General features: G+C 48.3%; 1 protein-coding gene across 1 annotated transcript; it reads left to right on the top strand.

The window, feature by feature from the left end:
• The first annotated feature begins 1,098 nt into the window (after window positions 1–1,098).
• Window positions 1,099–5,033, top strand: LOC130298397 (uncharacterized). The gene is made up of 2 exons (XM_056551315.1): window positions 1,099–1,212; window positions 4,249–5,033. The coding sequence occupies exon 2, from the start codon at window positions 4,326–4,328 to the stop codon at window positions 5,031–5,033; it is 708 nt and encodes a 235-aa protein (XP_056407290.1). The 5' UTR covers window positions 1,099–1,212; window positions 4,249–4,325.
• Window positions 5,034–13,057: the final 8,024 nt, after the last annotated feature.

Consider the following 13,057-nt stretch of genomic DNA (forward strand, 5'->3'; position numbering starts at 1 on the left):
GACTCCCTGGGACCCTTCACCCCTCGTTGCTGGGGTCCCATAATATCAGACACAGTCCCTGAAGACACAATCATAAGCTTCTTATCGGACGCCTTGCGGTTTCCAGCGACGGACGCGGAAGTGGGCTCCACATTACTGCGGAGCCTGCTGGATCTTCTCACCCTGTCCTTGGAATCGGCCGTAGCTCACTCACTCCCACCCCCCGCCGGCCTAGTTCGAGGGGTGGAAGTCTGGGGCTCCATAGCAGGAGGCTCTCCCAAGGAAGCTGCCACCCTCCTGGGGAAAAGGCTGTAGGAAACACTGCTACAATCCTCTCTCTCTGGAAAACTCTGGAAGTCAGACACACCCAACAGCTGCTGTGTTCCACAGGAAGTGCTCTCTGCTGACACCTCTGTCCATGTCAGGAACTGTCTGGAGTAGGAGAAGTTTACTATGGAGATTTGCTCCTACTCACAGAGAGCACTGTAGTCAGACCGAAAAGAACTATACAACTTCCTCTATAGCATACGGCAGCTGATAAGTACTGCAAGGATTAAGATTTTTAAGAAGTAATTTACAAATCTGTTTAACTTTCTGGCACCAGTTGATTTAAAAAAAAAAAAAATGTTTTCCCCCGGAGTACCCCTTTTACGTAACACCTGTAAATTCTGTACTACGAATATCAGCAGCCACTGAAGAGAGAGGTCATCCAACAACTAAAGTCCCAAAAAAATCTGCCACTAAATCCCTCAAGCAACCGTTCAGCCCCAGTCCAGAACCATCTGACCCGACCACAGGGACCAGTGTGGAGGAGAACAGGGTCCAGGCTGTAAAAGAGAAGAACACTGGAGCAGCCATATACACTGACTCTAAGGCTGAGCCTCATACTTCTACCGAAGCTGCAGAGTTATAGGGGAACTGTAAAAATGAAAGTACTACAACCCCCAGTGTGGTCCGTCTGTGCCCCCCTAAGGGTCAGGGTTGGAGGAGGCTCAGGTTGAACAGACACACTACAATGGGAGTTGTAGTACTGTAGTTGTTAAAGAAAAAAAAGATGTTTTCATCAGGTTGCCCATAGCAACCAATCAGATTGCTTCTTTCATTCTTGAGAAGACCTCTGAAAAATAAAAGAAGTGATCTGATTGGTTGCTAAGAGCAACTGGACAACATTTCCTCTCCACAGGTACATTTCCCCGATTGTCTTCATATTTAGGATGAGAATCTACTGACAAAGTGAGTAGCCAACCATTTCTGGGCATAAAACTCTATAAGAGACAGCAGTCTGGGGGCGTCTTTGGTGGACATGAAGGAAGGGGGGGGTCCAGGGAAATTGAGATTTGACGTCTGCAGCGCGCGCTTCTCACTGAGCGACGGGTCTCATCCCAGGTATTGCAGGGGGACCCCCCACGATCAGCTACTTATCCAATAACCCATGGGTAGGGGATAAGTACATTTTTGCCATAGTTCTCCTTTAATTGGCCAGAACACACCCAAAATCGGTCCCAGTCAAACATTGCTTCGTCTCCAGTCATTTCTCCCAGCTGTTCTTTTTCTACCTGCTTGTAAGGCATGCCTAGACTCTCTAATTCCTTAAAGTGGTACTCCGCTCCTAGATATCTTATCCCCTACCTTAAAGATAGGACAAAAGTTGACTGATCACTGGGACCCCCGCGATCTTCATGCAGCACCCGGCGTTCTGAATAATATATTTAGAACTCTGGGTTCTCGTGGTGCAGGTCGTGACCTCACGCCACACCCTTTCCATTTATGTCTATGGGAGGTGGTGTGATGTCACAAGAAGGTGTGGCATGATGTCACGAATCCCACCACAGGAACCAGTGATCTAAAAATACTATTTAGAATTTTGGTTGCTGCATGGAGATAGCTGGGGTCCCAGCAGCAGGATCCCCTTGATCAGACATCTTATCCCCTATCCTTTACATAGGGGATAAGATATCTAGAGGCGGAGTACCCCTTTAAGGGACAGTTCATGTACCCAAAAGTTGATCCTTTGCAACCGTATGACCCCTAGCAAGTTCCCTGCATGAGTCCCATTCATCAGAAAAAGGCTTGTGCATGGAACTTGCTGGGTGTTCTACGTTTGCCTCATAAACTGCACCACCCAGCACCAGTTACCTCTCTCCGCACCGCATTATGCAGATCGTGCAGGAGAGCAGCTTTGGTCATCCATGTTTTGCTAACTCTATTTTCACACACAGAAATAAATAAATGAGTCGAACAAGTCAAAGAACAGTTTAAAAAAAGGGGAACTTTATTTATAATTTATTAAAATGTTTGTGTAGGGGATTGTTTGTAACCTCCCATCACTCACAAAGAGCGTACAGTAACTAATACTCAGGACAGGAAAAACCTCCAGAGGGGAGGAAACCTGTAGGGAATCCATGGCTACTGTATGGCCCTTCCTCTGGGCATACTAAAGGAGGTTACCTCTAGAATTTGGGCAAATGTTTCTGTGTATGTGCATGATTCCTAGGCCTGTGCCTTCATCCAACGTCTTGCTGTAGGTCCCGAAATGCTACTCCATGTCCTGGAAATAGTGCATCTAAGATAGGGGACAAAAAAGATAGATTATTTACATGTTTATCATAGAAATACACATGGAACTGCAATAAAGACCTTTTGGACAAAACAATGTAACACTTACCAGTCACAGTCATGTGCATGACTTTGCATTCCCGTGTCCCTACACAGTGTCCAGCACCGGCCCCTCACTGATGAACAGGACCAGTGTTATTTCTGGGGCTATGCCTTCATCCAACGTCTTGCTGTAGGTCCGGAAATGCTACTCCATGTCCTGGAGATAGTGCATCTAAGATAAGAAAAAAAAGATAGATTATTTACATGTTTATCATAGAAATACACATGGAACTGCACTAAAGATCTTTTGGACACAACAATGTAACACTTACCAGTCACAGTCATGTGTATGACTTTGCATTCCCGTGTCCCTACACAGTGTCCAGCACCGGCCCCTCACTGATGGAGAATGAACAGGAGCAGTGTTATTTCTGCTCAGTGCTGCTCTTTGGTGGACAATGGTTATGACATCACATGTGTGACACGCTGTTACCTCCTGGGAGTTCTATTTCAGTAGTGCTGCTCTCTGATTGGCTGAAAATCAAAAAAGCTTTCTAATATATTCTGTATGTCTGTTATCTAAGGTTTTTGACAAATTTTATTAAAATGGCGCCACTCCCTGTGGGTGCGTTATATTTGTTTCTCCTAACCAGACATTCTGTATAAGTAATATCATTTGGTGGCCCCAACAGCCTGGGCCCATAGGTTTCTTACATAGATCAATGCTACTCCGGTAGGCTCAAGGAGCAGCGCTGGCCGCCGGGACGTCTGACGAGTGACGTCCCTGACGTTGCGGTCTGGAGCGAAGGATGTCACTAGTCAGATGTCCCAGCAGCCATTGATTTAAAGTGGTCGTGGCTCCTGCTGCCAGTTCAAGATCAGACACCATGGCCCTAGATTGACATACTGCAACACCGATCCCCTGTGGCTGCCCACCTGTTGCAAAACTACAACTCTCAGCCTTTGGCTGTCAGGGCATGCTGGGAGTTGTAGCTTTGCAATAGCTGGACAGACGTCTGTCGAAAGGGGGGGAAAAGCACAGGAAATAAAGCAATGTGGGCTTTGAAAAACACCATTTATATGTTGTTTTTAATCACAGCCTAAGCCTAGGAACAAACACAATTCTTGTTTGATGTATTTTTTTTTTTTTTTTTGCTAAAAAATCTCCCCCCTCATTTCTTTTCTCAGCTATCTTTGTGTTATTTTTGTTAAAAGCACTGGGGGGGGGGTCTTAGAGATTTATCAAAACCAGGGAAGAGGGAAAGTGGACCAGTTGCCCATAGCAACCAATCAGGTAGTTTCTTCCATTTTTAAGGAGGCCTCTGAAAAGTGAAAGAAGCGATCTGATTGGTTGCTATGGGCAACTGGTCCACTTGACCTCTGCACAGGTTTTCATACATCTGTCCCAATGTGTATTATTATTTTTATCAATCATCATCATCATCCTTATTATTATTATAGGAAGTGTTTTTTCTTTGGTGTTTTTTTTCCCCTCTGGCTTTTCTCATTACAAGTCATGTGATTCTTTCATCATTTGACTGAAGGATTTCTATAAAAAAAAATTGTGAGAAAATACCCCCCCCCCCCCCCCAAAAAAAAAAAACGGAGGGCGCATGCGCGCGGCTCGCTAGGAAGGACGTGTTCCCTGTGAGCTCCGCGCCACCTGCCGAGATTTAGCTACAACTAGCGCTGATTTTTCAGCTCCACAGCGGCATCGCGAGCACTCAAGACAGGCTGACCCTACGGAGATGGAGAAGAACCGGGCAGGAGGCTCGCAGAGGTCTCTCTCACAGACCATACCTGAGATATTCCGCTCTGGCCAGAAATCCAATATGGCGCCGACTCCCTCGCGCGCTTCCAGTCCTGTAGTCCCTGAGGAGGAAGACAGAACGGACGAGTCGCCGGCTCCTATTCTCCCAGCGGATCCCATGAACCCAGCTGAACTGTACCGGTCCATTCAACTTATGTTCAAGGCTGAACTATCTAAGGCCGTGGCTGACCTCTCCAAACAGGTGGGCGAACTGGGCAACAGGGTCTCCGATATGGAGCTGAGGGCTGATGATTTGGCGGTAGCTATTGAGGCTGATAGAAGTCTCCTCTCCGACCACATTGACAAATTGGACTTGTTGGAACTTAAGATCGAGGATCTTGAAAACAGATCCAGGCGGGCTAATGTTCGCATTCGCGGCTTGCCGGAAACGGTCACTGACCTAAACACTACTATTCTGAACCTGTTTGCTGCGCTATTACCACAAACAGACCGGTCCTACCTGCTAATGGATAGGGTCCACAGAGCACTTGGATGTCCCAAAAACCCCGATGTGCCGAGAGATGTTGTCCTACGCATGCATTATCCTGAAATGCGGGACAAGGTTCTGCAAGCCGCCCGCAATGTTTCACCACTACCTGACATGCCACCTTCAGTTCATCTATATGCGGCACCCTCTACATCTTAGCAACCTCGACTCTGGAAAGAAGACGCCATATGAGACCCGTTACCTTGGGGCTCCAGAAGGCCCAAATCAAATACCGCTGGGGATTCCCCTTTTCACTACAATTTCAAATACGCTCTCGCTCATATGTTGTTCATACTCCCTCGGAAGCTATGGAGATCCTGCATCGTGAGGACATTCCTTATGACGAACATGCTACTTTGCTCTCCCGCTCTCCGACCCTTAAGAGGCTATGGCAGAGAGCTGAAGTTCCACACAAGCGCCATCGGAACCAAGCACACAAGCCTGGATGAACTCCGTTTTATTTTATTTTTCCTTCCACTCCTCTACTATTGAGGTCTATGCCTAACCCTTGTTTATTATGGGTCTTGCTGGCTACGGTGGTTCCTGGACTCACGCAGGTTTTGTTTTGATTGTTCTCCCCTACACTGTGGATGAGTATACTATTTTTACGGCTTCCTAATGATAGCCCTGTTTGTTTACAGTTTCTATGCACTATATAGGCATAATTGCCATTGTCTCTTTCTACTTTTTACCTCTTCCTTACTTCTCTCTTTTGTAACTCATGACTCTTTTCTGGCTCCTTATTGGTCCCTTCCTTTATTGACAGCTTTGTTCTCTGTTCTCTGTACCCCGGTACTCTCTGATACTGCTTCTTCCCTCCATTCTCTACCTAATCTGATCTTAGCCTGTTTTTCTATCTCATTCTTTTCTATATCTGTGGCGATGCCCATCTCAAGGGGATCTCGGTGGGGGTGGATTATCTTGCTGCCCTATCTCTCGGGTTGCTTGTGATGTTGAAATGGCAGAAAGATTTGGTTCATTTGGAGCATCTTACCTTATGTTTCTCCCTTTTCAGTTCTAGTCTGTCCAGTTGCCCCTATGTTGATGTCTGCCGTGGTCAATGCATGTTCTTCCCAGAATGGAGGGGCAAGCTGTGCATAACTAGCTTGCCCCCTGACTGGTGAGCACTTAAGGGGTTAAGAAATATACAGGCAATGTTTTTTAGCCCCCTCCCCCGCCTGTAAAAACTTGTTGCTAACTATAGTGGTATGTCCCATGGGTGGGGGGGAAGGAGTGCACCAATCAGGGGTCTAATAGTTTCCCGGGCTTTCAAGGGCCCTCCCCTGGGTATTTATAGCTGTGGTGCCTCCCTTCCCCCCTCAATCTGCCCAGGACCCGGAGTTTTGACTGCTGGCTGGTATGTGTCTGCCCCTTATTTGTGGCCTGGATGGAGCAGGAGGGTGAGGGCTGGCATGCTCCCTTGTGGCTGAGCTGGCCTCCCCTCCTGTTGCACCCTTGGCAGGTTCAGGAGGCTGGCGGACCTCTTATCAGTCCTGCCCTCCTTTCCCACTGTAATCCCTTTGAGCCCTGTCCCGTTCTTTTGCCCTCTCCCCTGCCTGTACTTTGATCCCTCTCTCCGGGGTGCTCCTGGAGCAGGCTCTGATTACCTACTTGCCCCGTCCGTCTCTTTTTTCCCCCCTGTTGTGGTCCCCTTCGTCTGCCTCCCCCCCCCCTGTTGCGGTCCTTACCATAACCCCCCCCCCCTCCCGCCTGTTTGTCCCCTCCGCTCTGGAGGTGGCGGCCCCTGGATGGCTGCTGCTGTTTTAACCCCCTTTAACGTTTGCGCAAATGGACGTTTATTAACGTCCATTTGCGCGTCCCCAGCTATAATCCGCGCTCACATAGTGAGCGCGCATTATAGCTGTTGGGTCCCAATTGCTATTAGCGACCAGGACCCCTGATAATGCCAGACATCGCCGATCTGGCAGATGTCCGGCATCACCTTTTCAGACGCGGTGATCAAAGTCATCGCCGCGTCTGAAAATGTAATTGAACGCATCCCGGCTGCTCAGCGGGCTGATCGGGACCATCGCGATAAAATCGCGATGTCCCGATCAGCTGGGACGCAGCAGGAGGGTCACTCACCTGCCTCCTGCGCGTCCGCTCCTCAATTGATTGCTCCAAGCCTGAAATTCAGGCTTGAGCAATCAATCATTGATAACACCGATCATTGCCATGTTACTACATGGCAAGTGATCGGTGTCAGGTTTAGTGTGTGCAGTGTTATAGCTCCTAGGGGAGCTATAGCAATGCAAAAAAAAAAAAAAAAAACTGTTGAAGTAATTCAATAGTTAAGTTAATAAAGATCTTTTAACCCTTGCAATTTTACACGTTTGATCACCCCCCTTTTCCCCATCATAAAATAAATAAATAAAAAATAAAAATTAATAATAATAAAAAAAAAAAAAAGAAAAAGAAAAGAAAATAAAAATATCATAATAGTAATGATAAAAAATTAAAATCTATAAATAAAATAATAATACATAAAATACTGTATATTACAACAACATACACATGTGTGGTATCGCCGCGTGCCTACATGTCCGTAGTATAAAAAAATAAATAAATTAATTAATTAATTAAAAAAATTAATAAATAAATATAGTCATTTAAGGCGCTTCGTCTATGGCGTACGTGTATAATATAAAAAAAAAAAAAAACATTACAAATTTATTAATTAATGAATAAAATACATAAATAAGTAATATTACTTGAATAAATAAATTTCACAGTCCAAAATAGCGTATTTTTTACCCCTTTTTATACCGTAAATATGAAAAACAGCGATCTCAAACTCTGATCGAAACGACAATGGTACTGCGGACAGCTTCAGATCAAAACGCCAACTATATGAGCCCTCATACCGTCCCCACTCCTTTGCCCGGCTCCTTACCCCCACCACACTAGCACTCCCCCCCTGCCCACTGCTGCTGCTGCCCCCCCCCCTTTTTCCTCGTGCTCTTCCAGTGCTCCCCATGGTTCTTGCAGCCACTGCGCCCCCCCACGCCTCCCCATCACCTCTCTGCCCCGAGTTCCCAACCCCCCCCCCTTCCCCCACTGCTGCCGCTGCTGTCCTCCTTCCTCCTGCCTCTCCAATGCCCCCCGTGGAGGGGTAGGGAGTGCTCCCCTGATTTTGTGTTGCTCTTCCCCCCTCTGGGGCCGGATGGGGGCATAGACGTATTTGTCGCCGCTCTCGCTCTGGTCCTGGGGGGCGGCACAGGCGGTGTTTTTTGGGCCTTCTGTTCACCTGCGGGGAGTAGGTGTTTCGGTTCTTCCCGCAGGGTTCTCCCTCGGAGTCCTCTACTGCTGTTTTCCCGGCGTGGTTTCCGGCGCCGTTCCGTGCGGCGGCCGAGTGCCCGCGACCCGGCGGTCTCCAGCGTGCCTTGTCCCACGCCTGCGGCGGTGGTGAAGTGGTTCCTCCCTCTGTTGTGCTTCTCCATTTTCTGGAATTGGTGAGTGTTCTGATGTGGGGCTTTGCCCCTTCCCTGGTTTGTGTGCTTATGGCTACGTCTGTGTAGTGTTCGTCCTTTTGTTCCAGTGTGTTTGTTGAGTTTGGGTCTCGGATATGGGTGTATATCTGTGTTGGTCTCTGGTTGTGAGTTGGGTAAGTCTCTTCTTGACGGGGTGCTTTGGTAGGGTATCATTTTCTGCGGTGCGCGCTTGGGTGTGTGGTCTTTTGGCCTTACGCTCTAGGTGGCCGGGGTTTTGCTGACTTAGCTCCCGTAGGCATGTTCCTTTTCCTGAATCGGTGGCTGCCACCCAGTCACGGTTTTGTTTCTTTGGGTTTTCTCCCCCTTTGTTTGGTTTATCTCTCCATCTTAAGTTGTAGTCTCTCTCCGCTGCTCCATTGTCCTAGTATATTTGTCTGCTGTTTTTTCCTGTTTCGCCCAATCTCATGTAGGCATGGGACTCCTGTATGTCGTGCTGGGTGCTTTGGCTGATGTGGCGGAGGGTAGGTTTCGCTTGAGTCTCTGGGGGTAGGTTTTGCTTGTGTCTCCGTTTGTCTTGCCTGTGTGGTTTCTTCTGTTCGTGGTGGTATTCCGGAGGGTGATTCTCCTGTGCTCTACACTTGTTGGGGTGTGGTTTGTTGCTGCAAGGCTGACATGCAAATTTGTGAAGCGTCCATATTTTGTGCTCGCTTCGGCAGCATGTATGTTAAAATTGGAACGATTTTGAGGAGATTAGCATGTCTTCCGCATGCCTTGTTGGCGTTGGTTTGCTGCTTTCCTATGGTCAGGGAGTAATTGCGTTTTCTCTGTTTTGGTTTCTTCAGGGCTCGCTATGTGCCCCGGTTCCGGTCCTTGCTGGTTTACTGAATGTTCCACGTGGAATGTGGTTCAGGGCGGAGTTTTTTCCTGCAGGTTGTCTCTGGCCGCCGAGGGTGTGTGGTATCTGTGCCCTCGCATATGTGCCCCTGGTGCACTAAGGGCTGACGTTCCGGTTGGTTGGTTTTTTTTTTCAAGTGTGATGCAGTGGACAGGCCTGCTTTCAGTCCCCCGTTGCAGCTCATGGGGAGCTCGCTCTGTTCCCAGGTGTGGCTGGTTTGGTTGGTTGTTGGTGTGGTGTTTTGGTTTTCCAGTGGTGCTGCAGGGTGGTTTACTACTGGGTGTCTTGGTAGTCAGTGGGTTTCTGCCATGCTTGGGTTTTTTGTTTGCGCTTTTTCCTTTGGTGTTGGTTGTGGGACTTTGGGTGCTTGCTTCGGCAGTTCATGTTCTAGGATTGTAACGGTACTGTGTGGGTTGGCGTGGCCCCTGTGCTTGATTGCGCTATAATTTGGTGATGCTTTTCTTTTTTGGGTGTGATTTGAGTGATCGGGGGCGTTTTGTCGGTCTGACATTTGGGGCGTTGTCACTGTTATTATTTCTTTCTTTCGGCTTTCTTCCTGTGCTCGGCTTGTTGCACCTAGTGCTTCGCTGTTTGGAGATAAGGTTTATTTTGCGGCTGTACTCCCTGGGGTTGGTATTGGGTGTTGACGCTTTGTCCCGTTCTCTGGCAGTGGTTCCGGAGGTTGCTCCCTCGGGTGGAGTCGGAAGGTTTGCTCATGTGGCTGTGGAATGGGAGACCACCTCGGGTTCAGGTCCCGGGGTAGGACTGAGTGATACAGTTGTGGTTAAATTTTCGGCCTGTGGGTCATCGTGGAGATTGGTGTATTTCTTGGTCCGCTTTAGTGGCTCCTGCGACTTGGTCGCACTCACGGTGAGGCGCTTGCGAGTAGTTGGGGTTGGTGTGGAGGCCGGAATGTCTACAGTCAAGGAGGGTCCCGAAGGTTCCAAATGTGTCTGTGGATAGGGGTTTTGTTTTTTGTACCTACAAGGTTCTGCTGTTTGACTTCCTATTTCGTTTTGATAGGCTGTGATAAAATAAGTTAACTGCTGTGTCTCCTATCCAAGGAGGTTCGAGATTTGGGCTGTATTCTGCATGTATCCAATTAACATTCTTAGTATGTGACGCTGGGTATCTTCACCTGTTCGTGTGAATCACCTACTACTCAGTGCAAAAAAAAAAAAGGGTGCTTTCCCACTGTGCTGCGATCCAGTGGGGTGAGGTTGCCGCATGGCGGGGGGTGATTTTTCTTTTCTGCTTTGCGGTTGGTGGGATGTTGGTGTATACCTAGGGGCTGGGCCCGTGAGCTGGGCCTTGCTGTCGGCGACCGTTTTTTCCTATCAGTTTTTGGGTCGCTTGGTGGCGGCTGTGGGTCGGATTTTTGGTTGTCGCTTTTGCGTCGTTTTTCCTGATCAGAGGTTTTGCGCTGGCTTTTTTCGGGGCTAGGTGGATGGGGCACTTTCTTTCTCCTCGTCTCCTTCCATGACACTTGGGTGTCTGATGTGTTTTTTGGGTGCCTATTTTGTGCGTTTTCAGGTCCGTCGGTCCGAGATTGCTTAGGCGATCTGGGACACACAGCTTGTGCTGCATGAGGGTCCACGAATGACTGTTTTTTCTGGTTGTCGTCCTATTGTTGACTGGACTGCGGTGGGGGCCTCCCCCCCCCCCTTTTTCTTTTATGCTCCCCGCCCTCGATTGTCTGTTTTGGGTTTTGGCTTCTCTTTGTAGGAGGGGGTGTTGTGAGTTTGGGATTCGCTCTCTTTTTGTGTCGGTGTCGGCGGAGAGGGCTCAGTTTCCGGAGAGGGTAGCGCAGCGCGTGGGGCGCGGGCGATCTGCATGTTGCGTTGCTATTTTCGCCCAGTTTGATGTTTCCCACATGTGTTTTTGTTTTGCGAGCGGCTTTCCGCAAGGTGGTGCGAGTGCTGCGGCACTCTTCGGTGTATGGGCGAGTCTGAGAAATGAGTTCACACAAGAGTTAGTGAATACAAAAAAATAAATAAAATAAAAAATAAAATGCAAAAACATAGGACCTGGCGGCAGGTACCTCGGATTTCCTGGAGAGGTTATGTTTTGGGCGAATTTCCTGGAGAGGAAATGTGTTGGGCGACTTTCCTGGAGAGGAAATGTGTTGGGTGTGTTCGGGGGGCTGAGTTGGCCCCAGGTGTTGGCTATCCAGTATCTCTTGGGTGGGGGTCGGAGCCCAGTGTAGGGCTAACTGGTCTCCTCCGTGGCGGTAAGGAGATGGTGAAAGCGGGGTCAACCCGGGGTAGACCTCCACACAGGACAGTGTGGCAGCACCTCTCGGGTTGGCAAGAAGCCAATCGGTGTCTTTGTTACAGTTAAATTGTTATTTATATAAGTAATTTTATAAATAAAGCTTTGGCCGATCCCCACCCACGGAAAAGTTGAATTGTTGTTGTGTCAGTTATTATTTAATTAATTATTGTAGTAAGGGGGAGGGGTAGTTATAGCCTGCTCGGAGCTAATTGGGTCTCAACAGTCTGGAGGGGCAAGCTGTGCATAACTAGCTTGCCCCCTGACTGGTGAGCAGTTAAGGGGTTAAGAAATATACAGGCAATGTTTTTTAGCCCCCTCCCCCGCCTGTAAAAGCTTGTTGCTAACTATAGTGGTATGTCCCATGGGTGGGGGGGAAGGAGTGCACCAATCAGGGGTCTAATAGTTTCCCGGGCTTTCAGGGGCCCTCCCCTGGGTATTTATAGCTGTGGTGCCTCCCTTCCCCCCTCAATCTGCCCAGGACCCGGAGTTTTGCCCTCCCTCCCTCCCTTTTTGTATCTCTGTTTATTGTAAGTCACAGCTTGGCGGTAAGAAGACGGTGAAAGCGGGGTCAACCCGGGGTAGACCTCCACACAGGACAGTGTGGCAGCACCTCTCGGGTTGGCAAGAAGCCAATCGGTGTCTTTGTTACAGTTAAATTGTTATTTATATAAGTAATTTTATAAATAAAGCTTTGGCCGATCCCCACCCACGGAAAAGTTGAATTGTTGTTGTGTCAGTTATTATTTAATTAATTATTGTAGTAAGGGGGAGGGGTAGTTATAGCCTGCTCGGAGCTAATTGGGTCTCAACAGTCTGGAGGGGCAAGCTGTGCATAACTAGCTTGCCCCCTGACTGGTGAGCAGTTAAGGGGTTAAGAAATATACAGGCAATGTTTTTTAGCCCCCTCCCCCGCCTGTAAAAACTTGTTGCTAACTATAGTGGTATGTCCCATGGGTGGGGGGGAAGGAGTGCACCAATCAGGGGTCTAATAGTTTCCCGGGCTTTCAGGGGCCCTCCCCTGGGTATTTATAGCTGTGGTGCCTCCCTTCCCCCCTCAATCTGCCCAGGACCCGGAGTTTTGCCCTCCCTTTTTGTATCTCTGTTTATTGTAAGTCACAGCTTGGCGGTAAGAAGACGGTGAAAGCGGGGTCAACCCGGGGTAGACCTCCACACAGGACAGTGTGGCAGCACCTCTCGGGTTGGCAAGAAGCCAATCGGTGTCTTTGTTACAGTTAAATTGTTATTTATATAAGTAATTTTATAAATAAAGCTTTGGCCGATCCCCACCCACGGAAAAGTTGAATTGTTGTTGTGTCAGTTATTATTTAATTAATTATTGTAGTAAGGGGGAGGGGTAGTTATAGCCTGCTCGGAGCTAATTGGGTCTCAACAGTCTGTCCCCCTCTTTCCTCATGTGTCGTGTCTTATCTCATAATGTGAGGGGCTTCAACTCCCCAGTAAAGAGGAAAAACACGATCCTGATGTCATTAACCTACAAGAATGCCATTTCACCCCTACCTCTTTTCCGAAATTCTTACATAAAAACTACTCCAGGGTTTATGCTGCTTCATACCAGACAAAGA

Source organism: Hyla sarda, assembly GCF_029499605.1.
Source record: "Hyla sarda isolate aHylSar1 chromosome 2 unlocalized genomic scaffold, aHylSar1.hap1 SUPER_2_unloc_6, whole genome shotgun sequence".
Classification (NCBI taxonomy): Eukaryota; Metazoa; Chordata; class Amphibia; order Anura; family Hylidae; genus Hyla; species Hyla sarda.

What these genes read in the sequence shown, in the direction of transcription:
- LOC130298397 (XM_056551315.1), top strand. Translation starts at nt 4,326, where the DNA reads ATGGAGAAGAACCGGGCAGGAGGCTCGCAGAGGTCTCTCTCACAGACC.